Source organism: Gaeumannomyces tritici (assembly GCF_000145635.1).
Source record: "Gaeumannomyces tritici R3-111a-1 unplaced genomic scaffold supercont2.1, whole genome shotgun sequence".
In the NCBI taxonomy this organism is placed as follows: Eukaryota; Fungi; Ascomycota; class Sordariomycetes; order Magnaporthales; family Magnaporthaceae; genus Gaeumannomyces; species Gaeumannomyces tritici.
Window position 1 is genome coordinate 2,093,127 of NW_008804545.1, and position 27,221 is coordinate 2,120,347.

Genomic DNA, 27,221 nt, shown 5'->3' on the forward strand with positions numbered 1-27,221 from the left:
GCTTGTCCGCTTCCCAAGGGGCTCTTCGGTTGCATTTTGGTCGCGTGTTTGAGCTCGCCCAGATTGGCCATGGCCTGGCCAACACCACGTGGGGAAATTGGACACATCCGAAGGCCGCAGCAGGGCGAGGATGCATGGGCCAACCTGGGCGGCAGGCGGACGAAGCCGGGTTCTGCTGAGCAGTGGCCAATCGAAGCTCTTGAAAATTTCCCCCAAGTCAATTCGAATTTGGGTCGCCTCTGCTTTGCCCTGGCCGGGGCAGCGCATCCACACTTTGGCCAGCCCGACTAGACGACTGCCACGGCACGCCGTGACTCCATCCACATCCCCGGCCTCGTCTCCATCAAACCGCCCAACGATTTCAGGACCACAGGTTTCCCGCAGCGCGCAGCCGTCCTTTCTTTCCCTTTCACACTCCCCATACCAATCGCCAACCCTCGCCTCCCACGCCGTCCACCAGTCCACACACAGCCAGCTTCCAAGATGTCGGTTCCTGCGTTCGCGGATATCGCCAAGTCGGCCAACGACGTGAGTAGGGCTGCAGGGCAGAATTTTTGCTGCGCAGTTGCCCCCGAGAGCTCTCCCTCCCCCAAGGCCTAGCGCCAGGGCCAGATTGCGGGCGCAAACCCCGGCCAGCGAGCCCCTCTCTGAGATGCAGGATCAAAGCTCACCAACCGCCTCTCTTGCTTCCTCTCCCCCACGTCTAGCTGCTCAACAAGGACTTCTACCACCTGTCCTCGGGCACCATCGAGGTCAAGAACAAGACCCCCAACAATGTCGATTTCAAGGTCACTGGCAAGAGCACTCACGACCGCGCGACCAGCGGAGCGGTAAGTTTTGCAGGACTCCCCCACCACCAGCCCTGCCGATCCGGGCGGGCATCGCGAAGGACGGGAGACGGGCATCGGGGCAGCGCGCTAATGTGGCCAATGTTCGGTGCATCAACAGCTGGAGGGCAAATACTCGGACAAGTCTCTCGGTACAGACAATAGCCACCACCAACACCATGCAAACTAGAACCAAAGCGAAACCCAGAACCATCAGCGGCACAGCCGAGGGATAAAGACGAACTCGGCACCCAAACCCCTTCTGGCGAAAGCTCGCCATCTCCAAGATTGGCGGACGCCAGAATGGGTTGCCTGTCGAGTTCGCGCTGGTGCTTTGCCAACAAATGGAGCCTTCGCTAATCATGTGGTACCAACGGACAGGCCTGACCGTCACGCAGACGTGGAACACCGCGAACGCCCTCGAGTCCAAGCTCGAGCTTGCCGATGCCCTCGCCAAGGGCCTGAAGACCGAGGGTGTCTTCTCCTTCCTGCCCGCCAAGCAGGCCACCGGCGCCAAGTTCAACGTGCACTTCAAGCAGTCCAACTTCCACGGCCGCGCCTTCTTCGACCTGCTGAAGGGCCCCACCGCCAACATCGACGCCGTTGTCGGCCACGAGGGCTTCCTCGCCGGTGCCGCCGCCGGCTACGACGTCCAGAAGGCCGCCATCACCACCTACAGCGCCGCTGTTGGCTTCACTGCCCCCAAGTACACTGCCGCCGTGACTGGTATTGACAACCTCAGCGTCTTCGCCGCCAGCTACTACCACAAGGTCAACTCTCAGGTCGAGGCCGGTGCCAAGGCCACCTGGAACTCCAAGGCTGGCAACAGCGTCGGCCTTGAGGTTGCCAGCAAGTACCGCCTGGACCCCGTCTCGTTCGTCAAGGTATGTTGTCTCGCCGACGTGTCGCAAGTCCTGCATGTCGGCACCTGAATCTCTCCTCTTCCCCTGAGCCTTCTTGATGCTACCCCACCTACCCACTTCTCTTCCTTATGCTTCAATGCGCGATGGAGCTACTGTAGCATCGGCTGTACTGACTCATTGAACAGGGCAAGATCAACGACCGCGGTGTCGCCGCCGTCGCCTACAACGTCCTCCTCCGTCCCGGCGTTACCCTCGGCGTCGGTGCTTCCTTTGATACCCAGAAGCTGGACCAGGCCACCCACAAGGTCGGCACCAGCTTCACCTTCGAGTCTTAAAAAAATCGCATCCTATGGACCCGGGTAAATCACGTTTCCTGGACCTCCCTCGAAGTTCCTGGTTGGACTACGGAGACCTTTTCTCATATAGACAGGAGGTAGCTATCTTTCTTCGGTCGGTAGGGAAAAGCGTTTGTACCAACACTGCTGTTTTCAGTTGAAAACATGTCCGGTGCATCTGCATGGGAAGCGGCTCTGGTGTGTATAGTAGGTAGACTAGACCGACGTTTTGGTTCCCGCGATCCGAGATTCGTTGATGGCGCCTGGTATTATTGCCTGCCGCGTCAAACTAGGCGGGCTGTTGTCTTCTCTACGTTGGCGCTGCAGGTTTTACCTTTCGGTCCTGCTGTCCACGCACTTTCTTTTGGTCCCATTTTGCAAAGATGACCACGGGTGTCAGGAGGGCGCCGAGCAAGGCGGCAGAAACGATGAAGAAGCTGGCCATGACACCTGGCTCCGAGGTGAAGCTAGGCCGGAACTCGTCCGGAGCGGCGGCCCGCCGTCTGCGCTCCATGCGCCGGTGCGTGCGCTCGTGCGAGTCTGCGTCGAAATGCGGCACCTCCTGGTTCCAGTGCCCATGGGACGGGCCCATGCCTCCCATGTCGCTGCTGCTGCTCCCACCGCCGCCTCCAGTACTCTCCTCGTGGGCGGCGGAGCGCTTGGCACCGTGGACGCCCCAGCCACCGCTGCGGTAGAAGGAAGGAGGCGGGCCGGTGAAGGTGCTCCGGCGACGGCTCAGCCCCGAGGCCGGGCGCCCGCCGGCCGGCCCCGTGGAGCTGTAGGAGCCCCTGTGGGGCGCGGGGTGGTGGTGGTGGCGGTGGTGCCTGGCGTGCATGACGTCGCGGTCGTAGGCGGCGCGCTTGTCGGGCGACGACAGCACCGTGTATGCGGCCGAGATGCGCATGAAGCGCTCGGGGGCTGCCGGGTCCGAGGGGTTGTGGTCCGGGTGGTGAGTCTTTGAGAGGGCGTAGAAGGACCTGGGCGGCGATGAGAGGGGGGTGGTGCATGCGCGTTAGCTAATTGATTGCTGCTGCTGCTGCTGCTGCTCCAAACCAATATACCTGGCTTGGCGGGCCCATTGACGGACGCAAGGGTTGGCCTACTTTTTGATCTCGGCCGCGGAGGCGTGCGGTCGGACGTTCAGGATCTCGTAGTGGTTGCGGCCGCCATCATCATCGGCGTTCCTGCGCGCACACGAGCAGTGAAACGGGCGGTGCTGCGGCGGGGGCAGGTGAAGGAATGAGGCACGGCCGGTTGGGCGAGCTGGGGGACATGCCGCAAGGCGTGGGACATGACGGAGGGGCATTCCTCATCCCGAATTGATGCCAGACGTGGGCATGGATTCCGTCTGGGACCAGGTGAGCAGGTGTGTCGTTTGGGAGGAAAAAGGAGGTTGGAGGCGATTGAGCTCCTCGGCCGGGCAATTCCGATCCTCGGGCTTGCCGTGACTGGCCGTCGGTCGCTGGTGACGAAATCAAATTGCAGGGATGCGTGGCTAGAGGATGTGTGGCTGGGGTAATCTAACCCCCTGCGCCGCATGCATGCAGTGCCGCCACAAGATGTCATTCCCCGCGCCTTTTGGCGCCCGTGCTGCCCCCAAAATTGGCAAGGCCGAAGGCGGGGTTTAAAAGCGTCGCGGGACGAGGGCGCTTTTACAGCTTCTTTACGCGACCCACTGTAGAAGGCGTATAGCCGATTTCGCCAAAAATGGCCGACCAAGCACCAGCTGAAGAGCTGGCAAAGCTCCAGGGTAAGTCGGATTGACCTTGCGCGTCTGCCTCTAAGCCCCCCCTGACCTGGTCGCCTAACGGACGCCGTCTTCTGCCAGTCAAGGACGCAGCCAAGAGCAACGGCGAGGCCGCGCCAAGCAAACCGCCCGCCAACGGAGAGGAGAACGACAGCGACGGTTCCGACGATGACGGGGAGGGCGACGATGCCGGCGCCGCCGCGCCCGCCGCAGGAGCGGCCAAGAAGAAGAAGAGAAAGCCGCGCAAGAAGAAGAAGAAGGGCGCGTCGGCCCAGACGGAGCCGCCAAGGGTCCCCATCTCGCAGCTGTTCGCCGGCAAGGAGTACCCCAAGGGCGAGGAGGTGGAGTACGTGAACGAGAACCGGTACCGCACCACGAGCGAGGAGAAGCGGCACCTGGACAACCTCAACAGCGAGCTGCTCAGCGACTACCGGCAGGGGGCCGAGGCGCACCGGCAAGCGCGCAAGTGGGCGCAGAAGAGCATCAAGCCCGGGCAGTCGCTGACCGAGATCGCCAACAACGTCGAGGACGCGGTCCGGGCGCTGGTCGGGCACCAGGGGCTCGACGAGGGCGACGCCATGGTGGCGGGCATGGGCTTCCCGACGGGGCTGAGCATCAACAACTGCGCGGCGCACTACACGCCCAACGCGGGCAACAAGATGGTGCTGCAGCAGGACGACGTACTCAAGGTGGACATTGGCGTGCACGTGGGCGGGCGCATCGTCGACAGCGCCTTCACGCTGGCCTGGAACCCGCGCTACGACCAACTGCTGGCGGCCGTCAAGGACGCGACCAACACGGGCGTGCGCGAGGCGGGCATCGACGCGCGGCTGGGCGAGATCGGCGAGGCCATTCAGGAGACGATGGAGAGCTACGAGGTCGAGATCGACGGCGAGACCTTCCCCGTCAAGTCGATCCGGAACCTCAACGGCCACACCATCGAGCGCTTCAGCATCCACGGCGGCAAGAGCGTGCCCATCGTCAAGACGGCCGACCAGACCAAGATGGAGGAGGGCGAGATCTACGCCATCGAGACCTTTGGCAGCACCGGCAACGGCTACGTGCGCGACGAGGGCGAGGTTTCGCACTATGCCAAGCGCGCCGATGCGCCCAACGTCGCCCTGCGCCTGACCTCGGCTAAGAACGTGCTGAACATCATCAACAAGAACTTTGGGACGCTGCCCTTCTGCCGTCGCTACATTGACCGCTTAGGCCAGGACAAGTACCTTCTCGGTGTAAGTGGCTGATTCCTACCTGGACTTTTGGCTCAAATGACCCCAATTCGAGCGCGAAGCTAGAGCTTGCCTTGGTTGCGCTGGCTTGCGACTGACATGCGGGTTTTCTTGGCGCTGTTTTTCTAGCTCAACAACCTTGTCTCGAACGGTATTGTTGAGGCATACCCGCCACTCGTAGACAAGAAGGGTTCCTACACGGCCCAATATGAGCATGTAGGTTGCATGGGAGAAGGGTGATCTAGGAACTGATGTGAGGGGCGCCCACCTACTAACGACTCATACTCTGACTGCCAGACCATTCTCCTCAGGCCAACGGTCAAGGAGGTTATCAGCCGGGGAGACGACTATTAAGTAAGGATGATGGCTATCGAATGGGTGGAACTTTGATAGTGATTTCCAGAAACCAGGCTTTCAATGTCGCATCGTGGCATCGCTGGCACATTCATTCACCGCCTCTGGAAAAAGGATGGGTGGAGGTGTTATGCAAAGGGGCCTAATGCGCGACCGTCGTTGTAGATTGGCTTCGGTTATTAGGGGCATCTCAGGTTCGCCGGACCGCGACCGTTGTTGCCCTGACATGAAAATAGGTACTTCAGGCTTGTGCAACTTTGGGTGTTCATGCGGTGGTGGTGACTCGGGATTCGGACCCCTCACTGATACGTGGTTGCGATGCCTACCACGTTACTAAATGGAACCCCAAGTCTAGGCCTCAGCGATTAAGGGTTTCTTCGTCCTGTTCCTTTCCATGACTCTAGAGATGGAATGCCTGCTGCTCCTCCTCTTTTCCCCTCGGTGGATCACTTTAAGTGCTTTGTGGTTGCGCGGTGTAAAAAAAGAATCGGTCGAACGCAGGACCGACTGACGTGGAGATTCGTCACCGCCTTGGTCAAGATCACAGGCGGGCGCATCGAACTCCCCTGCATTGACCAAAGGCTGCATGTCATGAACACACACACCACATACGCACACATGCTATTACGGGTGTGGCGGGGTGTGCTGTGTCCCCGGGGGGTTACTGTGTAGGTGCCCGCGGGCGTACGGACCAGCTAGGTTTTGCCACTGAAACAAAAAGAGGGCAAGCGGTGCGAAGCTTCGATCCCGAGGTATTCTCTTGCCAGTTCGGCGCTAGTCCGTTCTGGGCGAAAATCAGCAGCCAACTGCCGGCGCAGAATTCAAAAGCGGCCGGGGCCCATCCAACCACTGTCCGCGCATTGTTCCGTGGGTCTCCGATAAGACCCCGGTCGTTCCAGGGACCACTAAAGAGCACTGACTTTCTGCTTATCCATGGGCTGCAAGGCGAAGGGCAGAAAATTTAAACCAAGCCCGAGGGAACTCTTTTCGGAGAGTCATCCAGCAAATATCCATCTTTTATAGCACTGAGCAGCGTCGTGCAGCGGTGCTTCGTTGGATTGTTTGTTTCACTCGAGACTGCTTCGTTTTTTTGTTACCGGTTACTTGGCTATCTGCCCTTGTCGCCCTGACACGCTCTTTTCCCGTTCCTTTTCTTTCCGGCTTGTGGTGGCGACAAGAACCCATCCCCTCACTCAGATTGCAAAAAGCGATCCGCAATTCCCGCACGAAGGTCCGACAACCCGGACCGATTTCAATCAGCAAGCAGCAGCGCACGCGACGCCTCCTTGTCTGCCTACGCCCTCCGCTGATCCGAGAGGCCGACAACCCTCTCGGTCTCTCTTAATCCTTCGACTGCTGCGAGCGATCCCGCACGACCCGAAGAAAAAAAACTACGCACGAACGCGCCCCCCCAAAAATGAAGGTCTTCTCCAACACCGAGACGTTCAACTACTCCTGGGAGGAGGTGTCGACGGCCAACTGGCTCAAGTACTGCCCATGGAACGACAAGTCGACACACGTCATCGCCGTTGACACGCTGTCGCGGAGCATCGACGAGGCCTCGGGCATGCTGCGCACGGAGCGGCTCATCACATGCCGACAGAGCGCCCCGGAGTGGGTCAGGAAGCTCCTCGGCGCCTCCAACAGCGACAATTACGTCTTCGAGGTCTCGTACGTCGACCCGACCAGCCGCACCGTCACCATGGTGTCGCAGAACCTGACGTGGTCCAACCTGATCAACGTCCAGGAGACGGTCGTATACAAGCCCCTCAACGACCACCAGACCCAGTTCGTCCAGGACGCAAAGATCACGGCCCTGTGCGGCGGCTGGCAGCGCATCCGCAACTCCATCGAGGACGCCCTCGTCACGCGCTTCCGCGAGAACGCCGTCAAGGGCCGCGAGGGCTTCGAGTGCGTCCTGGCCATGAGCAGGCGCGCCTTCGCCGAGGAGAGGGCCCGCCAGGTCACCATGCCCCAATAACCAGCCGCCACCTGGTTTGCGTGCGGCCCTTGTTGGGCTGCAACGGGCCGGGGCTTCCATGACGGACGATTTGCCTTCTTTTTACGTCTTCGCATCTCGCGACCAAAACTCTCTCCACCACTCTCGACTTCTCTTCTGCAGCATTTGCCGGCGCGCCTGTTTTACAACATCCTTGCGGGGTAAAAAAAAAGGGGGACAAAGGTTACCTAAAAGTTATTGGGCACATATATCGTTTGCGCGTTTGGCTTCCATTCTCTTCTCTGTCGAGACTCTCTCATCCTCTCCCTCCCTCCCAAGACGACAAGCAGATCTTGTCGTTCCAACTCCCCTGGGACCTGTAATTGTTGTTCTTCTTCTTTTTTTTTTTTTGGATTTACTGGCGTTTTCGGAAATACCCCGGTTTAGAAAGTGCGGTTACATTTCCCTCAATCCCACCAATTCGGCGGCTCAGCGGCGTTCTCGGCTCTGCCTCCCTCTCTCCAGAGAGCTGTGTTTCCTGCCTCTGGCTCCTCTCCACACAGCCGAGGGATCAAAACAACACCCCACCACCTGCACTGCTTTTCTCTTGATAGAACGATAGACTTGTTAGACCAGATCTCTTTTTCTTCCCTCCAGTGTTGAAGGGACATTAGAGAATACAACTTGGACTCTCTCCTCTTTGGCCATCTGCTGGGCTGCTGCCTCTGCCAATGGTGGTGCGTGTGCGCATGATGTGCTATGTGCTGGTCCATATCCACTTGCCGCCTTGCGCGTGCCTCTTTGCCCAATGCTCTGGCGGCGGCCATGTGTCTAGTGGTGAAGCACGCAAGCCCGCGGCAGTTCCATCTCCCCCGCCGCTTGGCCGAGCCCTTTTTTTTCTGGTTGGTATTGCAGGCGGGGGCCGGGGAAAGAGGGGTACATGGAATAATCCCGCAAAACAGAGAGATTTGTTGTCACGATTTGTTTTCATATCCCCCTTCCCCTCGCGCGCCCATCACCCCGCGGGGGACCCTGGAGATGCCGACGACCCCGCCGCCACCTCATTCTCCTCCTTCTTCTCCTTCCGCTTCTGCTTCTGCAGACACCTCGCCCGGTACAGCGCCAGCATGGCCTTGGTGTCCTGGTCCAGGCCGCCCGGGTCGCCCGCGAGCACGTCGCGCGCAAAGTCGGCGGCCTCGGCGTACCGCCTATAGAAGTAGAGTTCCTCGGCGGCGTGGAGTAGGTCCTGCGCCTCCAGCTTTGGTACTGCGGCCTGGCCGAGAGGCAGTTTTATAGTCTTCCATAGCTTTTTTTTTGCATCATGCAGTTTCAGTTTCCGGGCGTTTCTCTCTTCATATCGGGTGTCAAGTCTGATCCCGCAAACCAACCGTAATTGATTGGGAGGGATGTGGCAAAGCAGGTTGCGTCTCATCACTGTATATCCAAACTGCCCTTGCCTCCCGCTCCTCTTTCCCGCCATGCCGAGACTCACCTCACCATTCTCCATCTTTGGCCTGTACTCGGACCTGAGTTGCTGAAACTCCTCCTCGGTCTGGTGGTTCTTGTCTTGCTTGGACCTCTTGTCCCTGGCCACCTCGCTCTGGGACTCATCGCCCGAGAGGTCGATGGCGAACAGGTCGTCCGCCATGGCCAGCGACGACGAGGACGAGGAGGAGGAGCTTGTGAGCACCGGCTGCAGAAGATTCCAATGTAGGTTAGGCCGGTCGGTAACGATAACCAAGCAGGCGGTTGAAGCTTTCCGAAACAAATCTCCAATGAGCTTGGCTGGACGAGTAGACTGCGGGGCATTTCTCAAGTCATTCTCCAGAAATCATTTCTTGTCCCCTTGGACGTCACGTCCCCACACCTCAGCCCGCCACGACCTGGGCATCTCTCATCGCAATTGTACCAACTTTCGCCTTTGCCCTGTGGCAATACCATCACTGTGCTAGACGTTGGTTTTTTTTTTCTTCTTTACTTCGGATCTTCTTTTCTCATCGGTAGTGTCATCGCCCAGCGCACTCAGACTGGAAAACATGGAGAGCAAGGTCGCCAGGCTGGTGGACAAGGCCTGGGAGAGATACCTCGAGACCCCCGAGACCGCACGACTGTGTATGCCCAACCCCCATGCCGATGATCGTTAGTGATGATGTCTTTTGTTTCGTTTCACGAGCAGAAATAGGCATTTTAAACATGTCCACACCACCCGTCCTCCGCATTTCTTTTTTCAATTGCTAACTTTGATCGCTCTCGATGCGCCAGTGATCGGCATTGCAGGGATTCCAGGCTCAGGCAAGGAGTGACCCCTTTTTTTCCTACAGGATATCATCACATGTCATCCTGCCTCGTCTCATCAACGCCCGACCCAGCGCAAGCACAACCACACTTACACTACACCAACAAGCAAGCGGTGCATGAAGCATCTCGAGCACATGTGAGCTCTTCCAACAGAAACATGTAATAATCAAAAACCCATTCCGTGCGTGGCAAACACAGGCAAAACCAGCATCTCCCAAGTCGTTACCCACGCCCTCAATGCCCGCGCCGCCGCCGCAGCAGCAGCAGCATTAGCGGCGGCTTCCCCCGGCAGCCACCCCGCCGCCGAGGTGGCCGCCTTCGTGCCCATGGACGGCTTCCACCTGACGCGGGCCCAGCTGTCGGCCATGCCGGACCCGGCCGCGGCGCACGCCCGGCGCGGCGCCGAGTTCACCTTTGACGGCGCCGGCTTCCTGGCCCTGGTCGAGGCCCTGCGCGCGCCCCTCCTCCCCCAACCACCCCACTCTGCCGCCGCCGCCGCCGCCGCCGACGTGCTCGCGCCGTCCTTCGACCACGCCGTCAAGGACCCCGCGCCAGACTCCATCGCCGTCCGCCCCGGCCACCGCGTCGTCGTGCTCGAGGGCAACTACCTGCTCCTGGACCGGGAGCCCTGGCGCTCCGCCGCCGCCCTCCTCGACGAGCGCTGGTTCGTTGAGGTCGACCCCGGCGTCGCCCGCCGCCGCCTGGCCGCCCGCCACGTCGCCGCCGGCATCTGCGCCACGAGGGAGGAGGCAGAGCGCCGCGCCGACGAGAACGACCTCCCCAACGGCCACGAGATCCTGCGCCTCAGGCTGACCCCGCACGAGGTCATAGTCAGCGAGGAGGATGTCGCCTGGGTCGGTGCTCTTCAGAAATGACCGTGTATGAGCAGGCAGCTGAAGGAAGACCAGGATGTATTATTAACTATCTCCAACAACAACCCCATGTCCTTGATCTTCCTTTTTTATCTTTCTTTTCCTCGCGCCAACTTGACTACCTAGGTATCTATGTACTCGTCAGGACGGCTGTTATCTATCTACCTATCAAGGTGCACAGTCGCGCCAGATCACCCCGTATTTGTCTGATAGGATGTAGCGTAACCCTCCAGTTGTCGTGCCGAGGGCCGCGTATACCGTGCCACCTGAACTCCTTCTCAAAGACTTTGATATTCCCACAATTTGGCTCGCTGGACTGAACTGGCACTTGACCACCCCCGAGTTACATCAGTCAACCGAAAAGTCGTACAAATCGCACACTAGCTCCAAAAGCCCCGACACACTCTCGAGGCCGTTCTGTATTTACCTATACAATGAGCAGAATCCTCCTGCGTGACCCAGCATGCCGCCATTAGAAGTAGTCCGAGCGGACATTGGTGCCAGGATGCTTCGGTGCGCCAAGGAAGAACAGCGCGTCTCAGCGACAAGTGCTTGGAACTTATATCATGCTGGCACCTTGGAGCAGGTAAGTGCCGCTGTTGTTTGTGGGGGCGTTGCCGTTGCTGTTGTTGAAAACATTACCCGGGGTTTCCGCCACAGTGTTGCGAGCCGAGGGAACGGCTGCCAAGGAGAGACCCCTGAAAACCATGTCGAGGGCATCCATCGAATCTACCGCGAGTCCCTGTGGCGGGAGCACTGCTGGGGTCTGAATGTTGTTGACCTGAGTCTCCGGGCTGGCCGGGTTGATGCGAGGAACAAGTGCGACCAGATCGTTCAAGGCACCACCCTTGGGAGCGATGGCGGCCCAACGCGAGTTCTCAGGTCTCTTGGCGGGGGCTAGCTCATCCTGAGTGCTTGGCTGCGCCGTAGCCACGGCCTGCAGCTCCGCCTGCGCCTGTGCTTTGGCAAGCTCGGCTTGCTTGCCCGCCACGCGGTCGAGCTGCTTCCGGAGATCCGCAATACCTTGCACAGGCTCCTCATCATCACCGTCGCTGACGCAGGACGATAGGTCGGCGCGCACATTATGGCACACCCACCCAGAAGGCAATGCCGCGTCAGCCCGAAGCTTCACAAGCTCTTCGGCGGAGTACCGCAGGCCGTCAGGGCGCATGACTGTGTCGAATAGGCGCAGCAGCATAGAGACCACATAGCCCTTTTGACCCTTGTTGATACCACTGAACTTCTCGGCGATTTCGCCCAGAAGTCGCCGGCGCATGTCCTCATCAACAGATATACCAGCCATGGGATCCAGGCGGAGGATGTCCGAGGTCTGTGAGATGATGGTCTTGCATCGAGAAAAGACTTCGCTCGCGTTCTCAGCAGCAGTGGGACTGGCAACAGCAGCCTGGGGATTCAGGGAAGCAGGGAAGCAATCCTTCCCGGGCTGCTGTCCAGTCTTCATAGTGTCCTCATCCCATATAGACAGGCCAAAGAGTTCGTTCGTATACGAAGCCTTCTTTTCACAGGCTTTGGGTGTCGTTGTGGCCGGAACGGAGTCGACGGAGATTAGACAGAATGCCTCCTCCACTGGAACCTTGACCTCTGAACCCTCTGCCTTTGGCTTGGCCATCTGGTTGACAGCCGCAACCTGTCCATTGCGAATGATGTTCGACGCGGGTTGGCTGGTTTGAGCAGTGCCGACGATGTTGGCGATGAGCCTCTTTTGAGGCTGCAGGTTTTGGCTGCCCTGAGATGGCTGGGTGGCTTCCGATGTACCAGACGAAGGCGGCGTGATCTGGATCTGCGGCAGAGACGCGCTAGTCGCTGGGGCATTACTGGCCACAGGCTCGAGAGACTGTGAGGTGGCCTTGGGTTGACTCTTGGCCTTCTCGATGAGCTTGCGAGAGAACTGGAGAAAGGCGTCGGCAGCTGGCTGGGCTGGGAACATCAGCCCAACCGTAACTTCCGCCCCCGAGCCCTCCTTGAGCGTGATGAAGACAGTCTCCGGGCCGCCGCTCCACTGGGACTTCCAGAATGTGATAGGATACTGATGGCGAATATCCATGCCCACAAGCACAAGGAACATTGGCTCCTCCGCCTGTGGAGGGCGACACCAGGTAACGAGCGCTCCGGTTGCGGGCTCAGGGGAAGGCGCTAGAAGCTGGGCCATACACTTGTGCAATATCTCCACTCCAGGTAGCCTCTTGGAGATGTCCACAATTTTGTTGGGGGTGGGTGAGAGCAGTCCCGGAGGAGGCCGCGAAGGAAGGCGGTAGCTAGTTGTGATGGGCTGCCTCGGGCTGGGTATCGACTGACCCGAAGACGCAACGCTAGTTGCCCGACGCTTCTTGTCAACGTGGGCCACAACATCTTGCTGCTGGCCCTGGCGCTTCTTGCTTGCTACGTTGGTTGCCGGTTCATTCTGGTCCGTCTGTTTTCCCTTTGCGATCTGTGGCTGGAGCCTCGCCGCAGCCGGCGCCTGAGATGAGAGCGGTCCGAAGTTGAAACCGGGCACAGGCTGTTGGAGGTCGTGGCCTAGAGGGTATGGAGATGGGCGCTTCGTGTAATGGTGACCCGCGGCTAGATGCTGACTACCACGGTTGCCATGATCCTGGTCGCGGGTGGCATGAAGCCTCCCATTCCCGAGGATGCCCAGGCCTTTAACCGCCTCGGCGTCATCGTCTTCGAAGCTGCCATCCGCGATTGCAGCTGCCAAGTTGATCAGTATGACACATTCAAGTTTGTGGACGATAGTTTCACTTACTTTGCCACGCCGACTGTAAAGGCGGCCCATCAACGTTGACGACAGGGCCCGAAACCATGCGCCCGCGGCCATCCCTCCTACCATCCTCCATTGGAAGATCCAGGAGACGGCCTATGCCAAGCTCCTCCTGTTGCGTAGATGTTAGCACACAGGTCCTCGTGCCGCAGTTTGGGTTTGGGAATCAGCAAGCTATGGCTCCCAAAACTGCTCTTATGCCGTTTTGCAGTGCGCAGAGGCGTGAGGGTGTGTGGGAGACTACTTGCCTTCATCGCCTCGGCGATGGCATCATGCTGATTGGGATTGGGAGGCATCCTGAAAGATTCCTCGTGCGAAACGAAGAGAGCTCTGCCTTTCAAGACTGTAACTATCTGCCACCTAGAATCCAGCTTCCTGGAACATCGCTTGCGATCGGTCGACTGGGCAGGCGGCGGTTACGCTTGCCGACCTTGGGGAGCGGGCGGAAGTCAAGGCTAGAGGTGGGCAGGTAGGTACCTGGAAGGTTGGTACAGGTGGTATGCGGGTTCGGCGATCACGAGGGAAGATGACAGGTGCTTTCCAGACTTGAGAGGCCTGGAGCGAGCTGAGCAGATGAGAGAGTAGAGGGGTTCAAGGTAGATAGGAAGCGGCAAGTGGCACGGGCCAAGTGAAGCCCAATGAGTGAGGTTCGGGACGCAGGCGGCGATTGTCCAGATTGGGAAGGCACGACCGGGCTTGGTGAGTGGTATGCTCAGCCTTGAGGATACACCTTCCAGTCTGATTGGTACTTGACTCTGTCGAGGACGGTGATGACAGAGCAGCAACCAGAATACTGCCGTCTAGCACAGGTTAGGTTAGTGCCTCTAGGTAGGTAGCATGTCTGTGTGTTACTCGACACGGAGTTCGAGGCGGGTAGCGGAGGAGTGAGGCATGGAGAATGACCAACTCTGCTTGATATTGACTGAGGAACTTCTCAGACGTCGTGTACGAGATGGCTATCACCTCAATGTCTGATGGGTAAGCTGATAGCCTGTGGCTACCGACTGTGCGTGGCAGGGCCGCTGACGTGCAAGTGATGCGTCAGGTTGAGATATCAGAGCAAGGTATCAAAGAGAGATAGGCTAACCTGCCAAAGCAGAGATACACTCTGGCAAAGCGGCTAAAAGAACGAGGAAGCTCTCTAGGCGCCTTGGTTCAGTCTGGAATCTCCGTTTGCTCTTGTTGAGGTTGAAGAAAGGGCTGCTCTGTGGGAAGAGGTGTGGAGTGGTGTTGAGGAAGAGAAAGGGAGGTCGAGAAGAAATCTGCTGCGGGGTATCTGTTTTGTGGCAAGAAAGAGACGGGACTGTGCGCCAGTAGCAGCAGCAACCCTGCCGGTCGTAGTCACGGGGTTGCTCGGCCGATATATGGCTCTGAACCTTCTTTGGCAGAGTCTGTGGACCTCCGAGGGGATCGGAGGGACCGGCAACGCTTTCCAGGTGCCCAAAGAGAAGCCCTAGGCAGGAAAGGGACTTCCCATGGCTTTTTGCACAAACTAGGGCCGCAACACGTACCGGAGACGAGCGTTACACGTAGTTCTTTCTTGATATTGAAATCAGGCAGCAGTGCAGGAATCAACGGGCAGAGTGCAGACACCCTCTGATTCCTTTGTTTACACAGCTTCCCGCGGGGAGTGTGCACTGGCTTTTACTGCTTCAACCTTCGGTTCAGGCGGTGAGGCTATAGCAAACGGCATCATGATACCCTGCCGTTCGTCCACGCCAGGGCCAGAACGGGAAGCACATAACCCCGCATATGTATGTACCCGACAAGCAGAGATATATTGAGCCAGACATCAGCGCACCTCACCACGGACCCCCTGCTCTCGGCCCTCTCGATACTCCAATCATATATAAATCCTCAAGATGTATTCCTCCAGGCAGTCGGGCATCCAACTGAACTAGAGACACCACGGGTTCACCACTACCACATGATCCAAATGCCCCTATATTTCCTGTCGCCACTGGGACAGGTGCGCAAGCTCCAAAGAAACAGCCGTCACTTACCAGTAGTACATCCGGGACCCCTCTTAGTGCTTGCCAAGTTCTTGGTCGAAGTGGCAGCTGCCCTTTGGCACCCCTCTTAGTGCTGTAGGTTGGGGATGCTACGCAGGTTTGAGCGTTCTCGACAAGTTGGTTAGTGCAAGAGGCGTGAGGCTTCGCCATTTTCTAATATTTGGCAGAAGTCAAGCGCATTAATTCGATACTGGAAACCGAAACAAGGTATATTGCTGAACGTATCACGTCTTTATTTACTCATACGTTCCTTATACACATCCACGAATGTCTTGGCAGCAGAAGGCCCTTTATCACCAAACGAACATGTTTCTACCAAATGAAGAGGACAAAGATCTCAGAAGGTGGCTAATACTTTATTGTGGTATGTTAAAAGGCTTGGTAGCAGTCTAGAATGTCCCTGATATCTCCAGAAGTTCACCCTTCACGGATGGGTATGCGCCACGTTGACACACCCGCAAAGACGCACGGACCAATCATATATCCCCCCGAGGATTCCAAGCACAGCAACATTCCTATAGCTTGACCCCTCGGCCTCAAGATGACCGGGCATCTTTGGGCTTCTCCTTCAGGTTGTCTTTTCCTTGCCTGCCAATCCCACTCATGTCGGCCCCTGCCGAAACGGTTGCTGGCTCTCTGAGGCCGGTCGAGGCTGCGTCGCCGGCCGAGATATCGGATTGGACCCTTCCTGAGCCGACGTTCACGTTCCTCGCATCTGCAGACTGCCAGTCTGACGCAACGGGCGGCTGTTCTGGGAGGGGAAGGTTGGCCTGACGCCTGTCGATGATATCTTGCTTGGACTCGCCCATATTTGCGTTGTCGTGTCGTTGGCTCGTGACAATATCTGGAATGTTGCTGCATTCTAGTGTTAGCTGGTTCACTGCCGCCCAAGCATGGCTCGTACCTGGAGTAGCTGATCGTTTACAGAGGCAGGAGTAGGGGAATGCTGAGGCTTGCTTACATTATTGCTTCGTTATGATGTAAGGTCAAGTGAGCTTTGTTTGCAACGCTGAGAAGGTGGTTAAGATGGAGCCATGTCCAAAACACCAGCCCTGTGAGCCAGAGGTCTTTTATACACGGGGGCATCAGAGTTGACGTAACCGAGAATCCTCAAGATCGACTTCGATGACGTCGAACTGACGGCCCAAGGGCCCACCAGCCATGGTGAGCTTTCCCGGCGAAAAGCATCGACTACGATCTACCCTATGGGACTCAGGTCGTAGGAGATAGTTTCACCAGAAAAGAAGACAAAGGTCCAGGCTGATGCCTGGATTACCTTTTCTCGCCTCAATCTTGATCGCTGTCGGGCAGTCGACCAAGGCGCTTGCACACATGTGGTGCCAAGAACGGGTGGGGTATGACATCACATTGATGTGGTTGAGGTTCATTACGTGGTAGATCTGGGCGGGCAACGCTCAGCTGGGATGATTCTATTCATGTCATAATCATTCGTTTCCGCAGACCCCCGAGGATGTCCAGACCAACGCCCCGACTGAGGTATCGCAGGTATCCTTGCAAGCCCGCGTCCCTGTCACACCAAGACCGTATCAATAAGAGTCCAAGTGACCGAGAAAATGGAAGCACAGAAATACATAAACCATAGCCCTCTCCTAACCCATCCTCTTGTCTGCATCTGCCGAGGTGGGCTGGTCCGATTCTGCGCTCAAATAGGTGGCGTCCTCAGCTGCTTCATACTCGGCAATCAAGTCGGTGACTACCTGCCTAGACTCGTCAAATTCGTTCAGGTTTTCCGAGAATGGCGCAGTCTTTTTGTATACTTCCATGAATGCGTTGCGCTTCCTCATGCCATCGTACTGCTTCACGATCCTCTTGAAGAGCTGTAGAGAAATGGGGGTGTCAGCCGGATTTGGTACCGTTGCCGTCGATAAAAGGGCGGGGTTGTAGTACCGTTGCGATACTGGTGTGGTTTGCCAGCATGAGACCACTGACGCGGTGGCTCATTTCTACATACGGGCTCCTCTTTGTGAGGGCGACCTGAATGCTGGCTGGCCCCCAGGGGATGAAGGTTGCCAGTTTTCTCTCGCGGATGCGAAGGAGACTCTTGTGGACATCAGTGGGGTCGACCTCGCCCTGGATGACATTGAGAATCGAGATATAGCAGCTCTTCTTGCCGGGAACAGTCGATACCATGCGGTTCTTGGGCTGCAGTAGGCGCCGCATGACGTCGAGAACCGTTGTTTTCCGAACGGTTTTGGCCTGCTCGACTTGGTCGCCAGTAAAAGGCGTGTAGGATGTCATGAGGAAGTGACACCTGGGGGTCGGGATCAACGACGCCAGTATACTGACTAGGTCGTTGTGCATGTACCCTGGGTATCGCAGTGTTGTTGTGCTGGCCGACATGACGGTCGAGACCTAGAAAACACGGTGTGAGAACGCAAGATGGCCATATAGGTTGGCTGGGAGTAGCGACTACGTACCAGCTGGTTCGTCTGCTGGAAGGAAGGCTCTTGGACGTGTAGCCTGTCAGCGGCAATGTGTGACAGTGCGCCGTTGTCCAGGACGACCACCGAGTCTGCGTTCTGAGTGAGTCTCCTCATGGCAAGGATGCTGTTGTAAGGGTGGACAACGACGTCTCCCGCGTTGGTGGTGTCAGGGAAGACGGAATACGTCTGGATAATCTTCTTGGGGAACCTGTCGTTGAGTCTCTCAAGAAGGAAAGAGCCCAGACCCGACCCAGTGCCTCCAGCGATGGAGTGTAGCATCATGAAGCCCTGGACGGCGGCGCGGCTGGTTAATGTCCCGTAAGGTCATGTTATGAGCGAACATCGCTCCTGGATCATGGCACGCACCTCGAGGGAGTCGCTACCATCCGCTTCTCGATCGATCATCTCCATGATGTCCTCGTGGACCGACTCGCCCGTTTGGTAGCCATCTCCCCAGTTGTTGGCGGCACCGACACCGTTCTTGCCCACATAGAAATTCTCGGGGTTGTAGATGTTCTTGTAAGAGCCGGTTTGGATGCTGTTGATGACCCTGGGTTCCAGGTCGATCAGAATGGCCCGGGGGATGTATCTCGTGTCGTCACTCTGGTAGTAGAAAACATCCTTCCGGTCACCGCCCTCAGTCGCAAAGTCCTCGAGATTGCCGTCCTGGTTGATGCCGTGCTCCTGGCAGAGCTGCTGCCAGAACTGGCTCCCGACTTTTGTTTCCCAATGTCAGTCGTGCCGGCCTGCCCCGCATACGGGATACATCCATCTCCCTGGGACCGAGGCCATGGGGAGAGGGGAACATACTGCTGTTGCCGCACTGGCCGGCCTGAATGGTAATTATTTCCCTACGCCTAGTTAGCGGCGCAGCTCTGAGATGCAAACACTGGGCAAGCAGATCCTCACCTAGGCATCTCGACGTGCACATGCAATAGAAAACAATTCGTCCCACGTCTCAAACAGTGCCGGAGGTTTCTTTCGGTGCTGCGATGACTACCTAGAGGGACTCGAAAGGTCGCTTGGTTGATGATAGGGAGCAAGGGTGACGCGAGCTGGAGCTGGGTGACGCGATGCTGACTAACCCGATTGGGATAGTGGGTAAAAGGTTCGAGAGGAGCGCACAGTGTATCAGCGAGCTCAGACCGGGGTGGTAGGAATCCACAAGGATGTTCATGGGACCCGGCGGGAGTGCCACCACGACACGTGCTTCATCCGTCGATAACGGAGGCAATGGCGACGACGGGGTCAGGAATGGGAGGACGCCGACACCGACCCTATGGCCGCTGCTCCGCCGTTACCCAAGTACTACCTACCACTTCTTAAAAGCATTTCAGCAATGAGTGCAGCTTCAAAACCGCACGTTGATGTCTGCAGCGGCCACGTTTGCTACCTTAGGACGGTCCTCCCCTTTTACCCAAAGCCACCGCCGGCTCCTGCCATGCCACAACCACCGTGCCTGACTCTCGGCGGGACGCTTGGGTACCTAGGTAGGTACCTAGGGAGGCAGGCGGTTTGGACTTTGGTGGGGACGCGGCACGTCCGCGCCTGAAGCAAGCCCTGCAGCTTGAAGAAACGCACCACCTCCACCACGTCTGGTCCCTCGTTGGGATCCGGGAATAGGCAGCGGTCCACCATCTGCTTCCAGCTCTCAGACATGTCCTCGACGCCTTCCCAGTCTGTCACAAGGTCTGTAGGGTGTTTGACATCCTCAAAATCCATGTCCGGTTGTCGGAGGAGCATCCACATCGTCCTCTCAAGGCTGAAGACCTTGGCCAGCTCCAGGGTCAGGGTGTTCTGGTGGTTTCAGAGCAGGAACACATTCCAGGAATGCCAGCTAGAGTCGCCAACCTGGAGGTATTCCTCCCCGTTGTGGCGTTCGGGGCCCGCGTACTTCTCGTGGATCAACCGCGGCCGAGAGGCATCGCTGTCAGCAGTCTCGGACACATCCCATGTCCCGTCTACGGTGGTGGGCGGCGCATCGATCTGTTCGAACTCGCGGAGGACGAGCCGTTTCTCGCCATCGGCGATGAGAACGTTGCCCGGCTTGATATCCATGTGATATGGCTTGGCAATCCGGTGGGTGTGGGCCACGGCCTCGGTCATATCACCACACAAGTTGGTTGACCTTGAGCTCCGGCGGAATCCTTTGGTCTGGCTTGTTTGACTTCTCGATGGCACCCCCGACATTGAACAATGCCTCCGAGTTGCGCTAGCAGTCGATCATGTGCCGAGCGTTCTTGTCGCCTTCGTCGTCGCAGTGGGTCAGGTAGGCTCGGAAATCCATGCCCTTGAAGACGTGCAAGCCCGTTGGGCCATCGCGGAAGCGGACACGTGTGGCACTTTCCACCCAACTGCTCGTCGCGGGTGAGTGTCGCAAAGTCTACCGTAGGTTTGGCCATCTCTGGTGACAGGGGGGATTTTCCTGGGTCACGGCACGCGATGTTGTTACCTAGGTATCTAGCTTCTTGCCGCTTGCAGCCGCGCGAGAAGCAAAAAGAAAAGATACGAGGAGCAACCAAGCCACCTTCGGCATCGCTGAGACACTGGAGATAGCGCGGGAATAGAGGATGGGTGATTGACTTTCCAGCACGTGTCGTCGTGAGAGTCGACCATAGCACCAACGTCGTCGATCCTGGGGCCTGCTAGACACTGCAGCCAGACGACTTCGACAGCCTTCCACAATGCCTGGCGCATTATATCAGCATTCGGAAAAGTGCCCGCCTCCGTACTGGTCTCCAAGGCGTGGAACCTAGTACAGATGCGGTTCAACATTGCTGTCGGAGGCTTCGACGGGTCTAGGGTGAAGCTGAACATGGCCGTGTGGCCTAACCCATATCCTTGGGCGAATACGGTCGTCTCCGCATCGTCTCCCCAAATCCGTTCTGGTTCAAAGTCGGCTCGAGACATCTCTATGTAGCGATCTCGTGCAATTTATGATGCGTAAGGCTGCGCCGCTCTGGATTGAGCTCTTGACCCCTCAGCACAACACACGGGCATGCTCGGGTCATAGCATAAGCACAGGGCACAACGAGCATGAGCTCGTGCAAGTGAGCTGTTGTGATGTGTAGCATCACCATGAGAGCCGGGCCCGCTGAAAAGGTACGCGAACGGAGCGCCCTGCAGAGGCCGGGGTCAGGCAATCCATCCCCTGAACTGGAATCGGAGGTCTCAATTAGGAAATCCGCGACTCCCCCTTTCATTCGGTGCTTCACATCGCTTCGCCGTCTCGGAAATGGGGAGTCGATGCCGCTATGTATATCATCTACGCTACTGGGGGTCCGTTTTGGGCGATGCGAGATGGCTGATTTCGCAGCAACAGCTCGCCAGGGCCGGCTCAAGCTCCGGTGCTTCAATCTTGTGTTAGCCCGCAGATCAAGAGACGTGGCGGCGAGACGGTTGTGGAATGCGTCGACAAGTCCATGTCGATCTCCCAGTGGGAGGCTGGAGTGCATAGCAATGTAGCAGGCAGTGGATTGACATCATTGGCCCCAATTTTTGGACCCTCGGGAGCGGCCTGGCCCCTGCCCCATCCGAGCCCAGCCGCAGGAGTCGAGGCCAATCTTATCCTGACCCTCGACAAGTCCCTGGCTTGTGGTGGTGCGAACCACACACCAGAGCCAGCGAGCTTGGTTGCAATGCGCGGGTGCTTGTTCTCAATTCTCTGCTGGGAAGCCCATCCTGATTTTTAGTCTCTGCTGGTCCGCTATTGGGATTGGATACGGTGTTTGCGAACAGGCCCGTTGAGAGTCCGGAGCACATGTGCTTTCGCACCACTGCATCGCCTTTCCCTGCTTTTGCTGTGAGCCCGTCTCCTGCCACCAGCTACCACCTCTGTGCTGACCCAGAACCTATCTCTGCTTCTAGCCTCCCTTTTTGGCAAGCGCGCCGGATTCCTGTGTGCTGGCAACACCACGGACCGCATTGTGACTCCTGACTCCGACAGTTTGAGCTCGGCCGATTCGAACCGCCTCTCCCACCTCCCTCTACCTGGTACCTATAGCCCGAGTCTTCCACGCCACCAAACCCGTCCTACCGCCTATCGGGACACAACATGTCCTCGAAAGAAGCAAAATTGCTGTAGTTGTCCGAACTTCGCGCATCTGCGGCCTCTACCCTCCCCGCGTCCAGCAGACCCCGACTCAACCAGGCCACCGATCGTGACTAGAGGGACCCAGGGGTTTACTTTCAGCCACAGAAGTCAGGCTGCGCTGGGTACTCCGCACAGCCCGCACTGAACACTCGCTGGCTGGCTGATCTCCGTCTCGGCCATAATGGCGAACGTGCCTGTGATCGCCATCGACCCGAGTCCCACGGTGGATCCGCCCCTGGATCCCCAAGAGGAGGCGAGAATTATACGCGGCCATCTGCGTTCGAGTTCGACCCCGAGCTCGCCCATCCTCCCCCGCTCACCGCGCGTGCTAGGCGCCCTGAACGAAGAGGGTAGCGATGCCGACGTGGAGGAGACGGCTGATGAGGCCAACACCGATGATGGAGAGCCAAGAACCAAGAAAAAGCGTCGGAGGATTAGGCGACCCAAGATGCTGTCGCACACCAGCCCAAACACCCCCTCCATGGCTGGGAACGGCGACCTAGATTCTCCGATCGGCTCTCGAAGACTGAGGTTGCTGCAGCGCCGGGCGACGATGCCCGACGCCACCGAATACCGCGGGGTGCTGTCTGAGGGCGAAGGACGCGACCACTTTGCTCGTCAAGTCGGTTGGCGGCGGGGCTCGTCTTGGATCGGGAGGGCACATGAAACTGATGAGGCCGAAAGCCCCGGCGGTCCTAGCAGGAGGGTTGGTCACATCCGGCGCATCTCCAGGTTTGGCGGTGGAGGAGGTGTTTCAGACGGGGGCGACGCCACTCCCCGCCGCCCCTTCTTCGGTGCCGACCGTGCGTCCACCTTTGGCGTTCAAAAGTGGCGCCAGGTGAAGGGTGCTATCAAGCTCCTCCGCCAGAAGAAGCCGGAGCATTTCGACTACCTCAAGTCCGCCGAGCTCATGGCCGAGCTCCGGGCCGGTGCCCCCGCCGTGCTCATGCTCGCCAGCATGATACAGCGCGACGAGCACGGAAACAAGAGGATTCCGGTCCTGCTGGAGCAGCTGCGTCTGAGGATAACAGACAGCGCTCCGGTGGAAGGCGATAGCGAGAGGCACTGGCTGTTCACCATCGATCTCGAGTATGGCAGCGGTCCGAGTAGGATGTGCTGGACCGTGAAGCGGACCATCAGAGAGATCCTGAACCTTCATTGGAAGTACAAGCTTGCCATCGACAACAAGAAATACTCCCTGGCTGTCCCGGGCTCAAGGCCAAGACAGCCGAGATTTCCCACCTCTGTCTTTCCCTACGTCAGGGGCTTGCGTGGAGTCGAGGACGAAGAGGAAGATGATCAAGCGAGTATCCAGGGCGATGCCGAAGACACAGGCGCCGAGGAAACGGCCGCTGAAGGCGTCGCGACTGATATTGAAGACCGTGGGATCTTCGCAAGACGGAGATCACGACAAGGCAGCGCCGTGCAGGGCCGCCAGCACATGTCCGCTACTAACCTGGGCGAAGCCGCAAGTCCTGGAATGGACCCCAACTATGCCGCGAGTACCATGGACGCCCTCCAGTCGCGGAAGCGATATGTCGACAAGCAGCGCAAGATGCTGGAGAAGTACCTGCAAGAGATGGTGCGGTGGCTCATGTTCCGAGCGGACAGCAACCGGCTGTGTCGGTTCCTGGAGCTCTCGGCACTTGGGGTCAGGCTGGCGGCCGAGGGCAGCTACCATGGCAAAGAGTGCTTCCTGCACATCCAGTCAGCCAAGGGCCTCGACTTCAGGCGTGTGCTTACACCAGGAGCTGTGATCGAGAGGCACAGTAGGAAGTGGTTCCTCGTCCGGCAGAGCTACATCGTCTGCGTCGAGTCACCAGAGAACATGAATATCTACGACGTGTACCTGGTGGACCCCAAGTTCCAGATCATCCCCAAGAAGAACAAGCTCATGCAGATAGCATCGAAACGCAAGAACAAGGACAAAGACGCAGAGCAGGAGATGGACCTCGCGGACCAGGCCCAGGAGAAACACCACCGCGTGACTCTGATGACTTCAGAGCGCAAGGTAAAGCTGTGGGCGCGTAACCAGCACCTCATCAAGCAGTTTGAGGAATCCATCACGGGGATGCTGGCCCAGACTCCGTGGCATCAAGAAAACAGGTTCGGCAGCTTTGCCCCTGTCAGGCAGGCCGCTTTCGCGCAGTGGCTCGTCGATGGGCGGGACTACATGTGGAATGTCTCTCGCGCCATCAACATGGCTAAGGACGTGATATATATCCACGACTGGTGGCTGAGCCCAGAGATATACATGCGACGGCCCGCCTGCATCAGCCAGAAGTGGCGGCTCGACCGGCTGCTACAGCGCAAGGCCCAGGAGGGGGTGAAGATCTTCATCATCATCTACCGCAACGTCCAGCAAGCAATCCCGATCGACTCGGACTACACCAAGCAGTCGCTGCTTAACTTGCATCCCAACATCTTTGTGCAGCGGTCTCCGCATCAGTTCAAGAAGAACCAGTTCTTCTTTGCGCACCACGAGAAGATCTGCATCGTTGACCATATCGTCGCATTTGTGGGCGGGATAGACCTCTGCTTTGGCCGCTGGGACAGTCCGCAGCATCCCGTCGCCGACGACAAGCTGACCGGATTCGAGCCTGGCGACTACCCCAAGGACACGGACCACACTCAGGTCTTCCCGGGCAAGGACTACTCCAACGCCCGTGTCATGGACTTTGTCAGGCTCAACCTGCCGTACGAGGAGATGTACGACCGGACCGTCACGCCGAGGATGCCGTGGCACGACATCTCGATGCAGGTGGTCGGGCAGCCTGCCCGCGACCTGACGCGCCACTTTGTGCAACGGTGGAACTACATCCGCCGTGGGCGCAAGCCGACCCGCCCAACACCCTTCCTCCTGCCGCCGCCGGACTGCAAGGCGGAGGAGCTGGAAGAACTCGGCATCACGGGAACGTGCGAGGTACAGATTCTGCGGTCCGCCACGAACTGGTCGCTAGGCATTACCGATACCGAGGCTAGCATACACGCCGCCTATCTGAAGCTGATTGAGGAGTCGGATCACTTTGTCTACATGGAGAACCAGTTCTTCATCACGGGCGGAGAGGCGATGGGGGTGCAGTTCACCAACGGCATTGCTGACGCCCTCGTCGAGCGCATCATTCGCGCACACCAAAACGAGGAGGACTGGCGCGCTGTTATTCTCATCCCTCTCCTTCCCGGGTTCGAGGGGAATGTCGCAGAGCAGGACGGCAGCAGCGTGCGCCTGATTATGCAATGCCAGTTCCGCAGCATCTGCCGTGGCGAGAGTTCCATCTTTGCCAGGCTCCGCGCCGCCGGAATCGAACCGGACGATTACATCCAGTTCTTCAGCCTGCGGTCGTGGGGGCGCATCGGGCCAAACAACATGCTGGTGACGGAGCAGCTTTATATCCATGCCAAGATCATAATCGTCGATGACAGGACCGCCCTCATCGGGTCCGCAAACATCAATGAACGGTCGCTGCTCGGTACCCGAGACTCGGAGTGCGCAGCTGTTGTCAGAGATCGGGACATGATCTGGTCCACGATGGGCGGGCAGCCGTATCAAGTTGGCCGGTTTGCTCATACGCTGCGCCTCCGCTTGATGCGAGAGCATCTCGGCCTGGATGTGGATGAGATCCAGGAGAGCGAACGGCAGAGCGAGCTGGATCAGGAGGTGCAGTACAACGAGGAGATGGACCGCATATACGGCGAGTCTGGCGACTCGGACGCGCAGTCAAGCCCGGGCCCGCACGGAGAGAGCTCGTCGTCGCCGATACCACAGCACAGGCGCTTTTCAAGCTTCAACCACGACGTGGACTGGGGAGTGCTGAACGACGAACACAATCTTGACAGGAGGCAATCGAAGCAGGAATCGGTGCAGACCTCCCGCTCGGCCAGCCAGCGCCGTGAGGTGGAAGGCCACGGACTGGATCGGTGGAAGTCTGCCGAGAGCCAAGGCCTCGATGAAGGACGTGATAGTGCGGTTGTTGACGGCCGCGAAGTCTTGCTGCACAACATCTTCCCCGAGGGCAAAGGCACGGTAGACTCCAAGGACCCGTTCCCAGCCTTTGACACGGGCGTCGGCAGCGAATCGCTGCCCCCGCTGCCACCCATCTTAAGCCGGCTGACTACGGAGCAGCAAGGGCTGCCTCGGGTCAACCAGCTCCCCTCGCTGCCTGTGCTTGACGACACCGATATAGGCGGCCCCCCTGCGTCGGTGGATGCGAACGGGAAGATGAAGGAGGGCCCCCCCAATATGTTCGCCGCCGACATCCGACCCGCCTATATTCACAAGGATTGCATGCTGGACCCCCTGACCTCCTCCTTCTACGACGACGTGTGGGCGAGGGTGGCGGACAACAACACCAAGATCTTCAGAAGGGTGTTTCACTGCATGCCCGATTCGGAGGTGACTAACTGGCACGAGTACCAAGAATACCTCGCGCTTCAGGATGAGTTCAACAACGCCATGATTGCCAAGGGGCCTGATGTTGACATGGAGAAGGAGCAGACAAGCCATGCGGAGAAGCCGACAGCTGCTGCGCCGGGCCTTTCGGCGCCCGAGGCGGCGTCGGCCGTGTCTGGCCTGTCGGAGAAGCTGGCCAGCCATCTGAACAGCCAGAAGGATGGCGCGGATGCCGCCAGGGCCGGGGTGGATCCCATGACGGAGAAGCGGCCGTTCACCACGCCGGCCCACTCCCGGCAGAACTCGAGGCTTGATCGCGAGATGGCTGCAGCGGCCGAGAGGGCCCTCCACACGCCCAAGGTGGAGCGCACGTCGGCCTTCCCAGCCAGCAAAGAAAAGGCGAGGGATAGGCGACCGACATTTGCGACACAGGAGAAGCCCGGCACGGGTGTGAGCGGGTCCAGCAACAACGGCGGCGGGAGCAGCAGTGGCGGGACGCTGCCGCGCCGCAGGCGTGCCACCACTAAGGGAAGTCGGCGCGGTTTCCAAGCTGATCAGGTCATGACAAAGGGGGACGCCGAGGAGGTTCTGGGCTTCCTGCAGGGCGCCCTGGTGCAGTTCCCGTACGACTGGCTCACTGTGGAGGAGAGCAATGGCAACTGGCTTTACCAGGCCGACCTGGTGGCGCCGCTGCAGATCTAGTGAGTTCCATTCTTGGCCGCAGGCCACACCTTTTGGATTATATATTCATGATGCTAACCGTCTGCCGCAGCAACTGATCGAGCTGCAGCAACACTTCACTTTGTCGGGTCATTTCTATCTTGTTGTTGTTCTCCGTTTGCTCGCCTGAAACTGCATTTTCATGCCTGGCGTCCGGGATCCGGCGGACCTTGTCCCTTCTGGGCAGCAGGTGAATAAGCATCAGTTTGTAGCTGCTTTTCCCCCTTGTTCCCTGCAACCCTAAACTACTGCCCCTAGAGTATCATAAGACCACAATCAAAAGTCGTAATTCAGCTGAGAATATTGGAGGAGCACT

General features: G+C 58.3%; 12 protein-coding genes across 12 annotated transcripts; 6 read left to right on the plus strand and 6 right to left on the minus strand.

Moving 5' to 3' along the window:
• The first annotated feature begins 282 nt into the window (after window positions 1–282).
• Window positions 283–2,432, plus strand: GGTG_00652 (mitochondrial outer membrane protein porin). Its single transcript, XM_009218403.1, has 5 exons — window positions 283–528; window positions 708–830; window positions 949–979; window positions 1,209–1,711; window positions 1,876–2,432. Exons 1-5 carry the CDS (start codon window positions 484–486, stop codon window positions 2,023–2,025), a joined length of 852 nt encoding a protein of 283 aa, XP_009216667.1. The 5' UTR covers window positions 283–483; the 3' UTR covers window positions 2,026–2,432.
• GGTG_00653 (DnaJ domain-containing protein) lies at window positions 2,336–3,331 on the minus strand (the record flags this gene model as incomplete). Its single annotated transcript, XM_009218404.1, has 2 exons — window positions 2,336–3,002; window positions 3,129–3,331. 2 exons carry the CDS (start codon window positions 3,329–3,331, stop codon window positions 2,336–2,338), a joined length of 870 nt encoding a protein of 289 aa, XP_009216668.1.
• A 290-nt stretch (window positions 3,332–3,621) lies between these two features.
• GGTG_00654 (hypothetical protein) lies at window positions 3,622–5,793 on the plus strand. Its single transcript, XM_009218405.1, has 4 exons — window positions 3,622–3,775; window positions 3,854–5,007; window positions 5,134–5,220; window positions 5,302–5,793. Exons 1-4 carry the CDS (start codon window positions 3,733–3,735, stop codon window positions 5,356–5,358), a joined length of 1,341 nt encoding a protein of 446 aa, XP_009216669.1. The 5' UTR covers window positions 3,622–3,732; the 3' UTR covers window positions 5,359–5,793.
• A 509-nt stretch (window positions 5,794–6,302) lies between these two features.
• On the plus strand, window positions 6,303–8,004 carry GGTG_00655 (MSF1 domain-containing protein). Its single transcript, XM_009218406.1, has one exon. The coding sequence runs from the start codon at window positions 6,776–6,778 to the stop codon at window positions 7,337–7,339; it is 564 nt and encodes a 187-aa protein (XP_009216670.1). The 5' UTR covers window positions 6,303–6,775; the 3' UTR covers window positions 7,340–8,004.
• Window positions 7,818–9,111, minus strand: GGTG_00656 (hypothetical protein). The gene is made up of 2 exons (XM_009218407.1): window positions 8,790–9,111; window positions 7,818–8,603 (listed from the first exon to the last, which is right to left on the minus strand). The coding sequence occupies exons 1-2, from the start codon at window positions 8,943–8,945 to the stop codon at window positions 8,313–8,315; spliced, it is 447 nt and encodes a 148-aa protein (XP_009216671.1). The 5' UTR covers window positions 8,946–9,111; the 3' UTR covers window positions 7,818–8,312.
• Window positions 9,112–9,158: 47 nt separating this feature from the next.
• On the plus strand, window positions 9,159–10,765 carry GGTG_00657 (phosphoribulokinase/uridine kinase). Its single transcript, XM_009218408.1, has 3 exons — window positions 9,159–9,409; window positions 9,560–9,589; window positions 9,794–10,765. Exons 1-3 carry the CDS (start codon window positions 9,334–9,336, stop codon window positions 10,468–10,470), a joined length of 783 nt encoding a protein of 260 aa, XP_009216672.1. The 5' UTR covers window positions 9,159–9,333; the 3' UTR covers window positions 10,471–10,765.
• Window positions 10,766–11,026: 261 nt separating this feature from the next.
• GGTG_00658 (hypothetical protein) lies at window positions 11,027–13,322 on the minus strand (the record flags this gene model as incomplete). Its single annotated transcript, XM_009218409.1, has 2 exons — window positions 11,027–13,176; window positions 13,232–13,322. The coding sequence occupies 2 exons, from the start codon at window positions 13,320–13,322 to the stop codon at window positions 11,027–11,029; spliced, it is 2,241 nt and encodes a 746-aa protein (XP_009216673.1).
• An 891-nt stretch (window positions 13,323–14,213) lies between these two features.
• Window positions 14,214–14,703, plus strand: GGTG_00659 (hypothetical protein; the record flags this gene model as incomplete). Its single annotated transcript, XM_009218410.1, has 2 exons — window positions 14,214–14,224; window positions 14,406–14,703. 2 exons carry the CDS (start codon window positions 14,214–14,216, stop codon window positions 14,701–14,703), a joined length of 309 nt encoding a protein of 102 aa, XP_009216674.1.
• Window positions 14,704–15,593: 890 nt separating this feature from the next.
• On the minus strand, window positions 15,594–16,519 carry GGTG_00660 (hypothetical protein). Its single transcript, XM_009218411.1, has 2 exons — window positions 16,220–16,519; window positions 15,594–16,113 (listed from the first exon to the last, which is right to left on the minus strand). The coding sequence occupies exons 1-2, from the start codon at window positions 16,342–16,344 to the stop codon at window positions 15,795–15,797; spliced, it is 444 nt and encodes a 147-aa protein (XP_009216675.1). The 5' UTR covers window positions 16,345–16,519; the 3' UTR covers window positions 15,594–15,794.
• An 89-nt stretch (window positions 16,520–16,608) lies between these two features.
• GGTG_00661 (tubulin gamma chain) lies at window positions 16,609–18,778 on the minus strand. The gene is made up of 6 exons (XM_009218412.1): window positions 18,612–18,778; window positions 18,513–18,553; window positions 18,069–18,418; window positions 17,697–17,990; window positions 17,167–17,631; window positions 16,609–17,096 (listed from the first exon to the last, which is right to left on the minus strand). Exons 1-6 carry the CDS (start codon window positions 18,617–18,619, stop codon window positions 16,869–16,871), a joined length of 1,386 nt encoding a protein of 461 aa, XP_009216676.1. The 5' UTR covers window positions 18,620–18,778; the 3' UTR covers window positions 16,609–16,868.
• A 1,136-nt stretch (window positions 18,779–19,914) lies between these two features.
• Window positions 19,915–20,612, minus strand: GGTG_00662 (hypothetical protein; the record flags this gene model as incomplete). The annotated part of the gene is made up of 2 exons (XM_009218413.1): window positions 19,915–20,056; window positions 20,296–20,612. 2 exons carry the CDS (start codon window positions 20,610–20,612, stop codon window positions 19,915–19,917), a joined length of 459 nt encoding a protein of 152 aa, XP_009216677.1.
• Window positions 20,613–21,293: 681 nt separating this feature from the next.
• Window positions 21,294–27,219, plus strand: GGTG_00663 (phospholipase D1). Its single transcript, XM_009218414.1, has 3 exons — window positions 21,294–21,504; window positions 21,570–26,886; window positions 26,958–27,219. The coding sequence occupies exons 2-3, from the start codon at window positions 21,977–21,979 to the stop codon at window positions 26,962–26,964; spliced, it is 4,917 nt and encodes a 1,638-aa protein (XP_009216678.1). The 5' UTR covers window positions 21,294–21,504; window positions 21,570–21,976; the 3' UTR covers window positions 26,965–27,219.
• The last annotated feature ends 2 nt before the right edge of the window (window positions 27,220–27,221 follow it).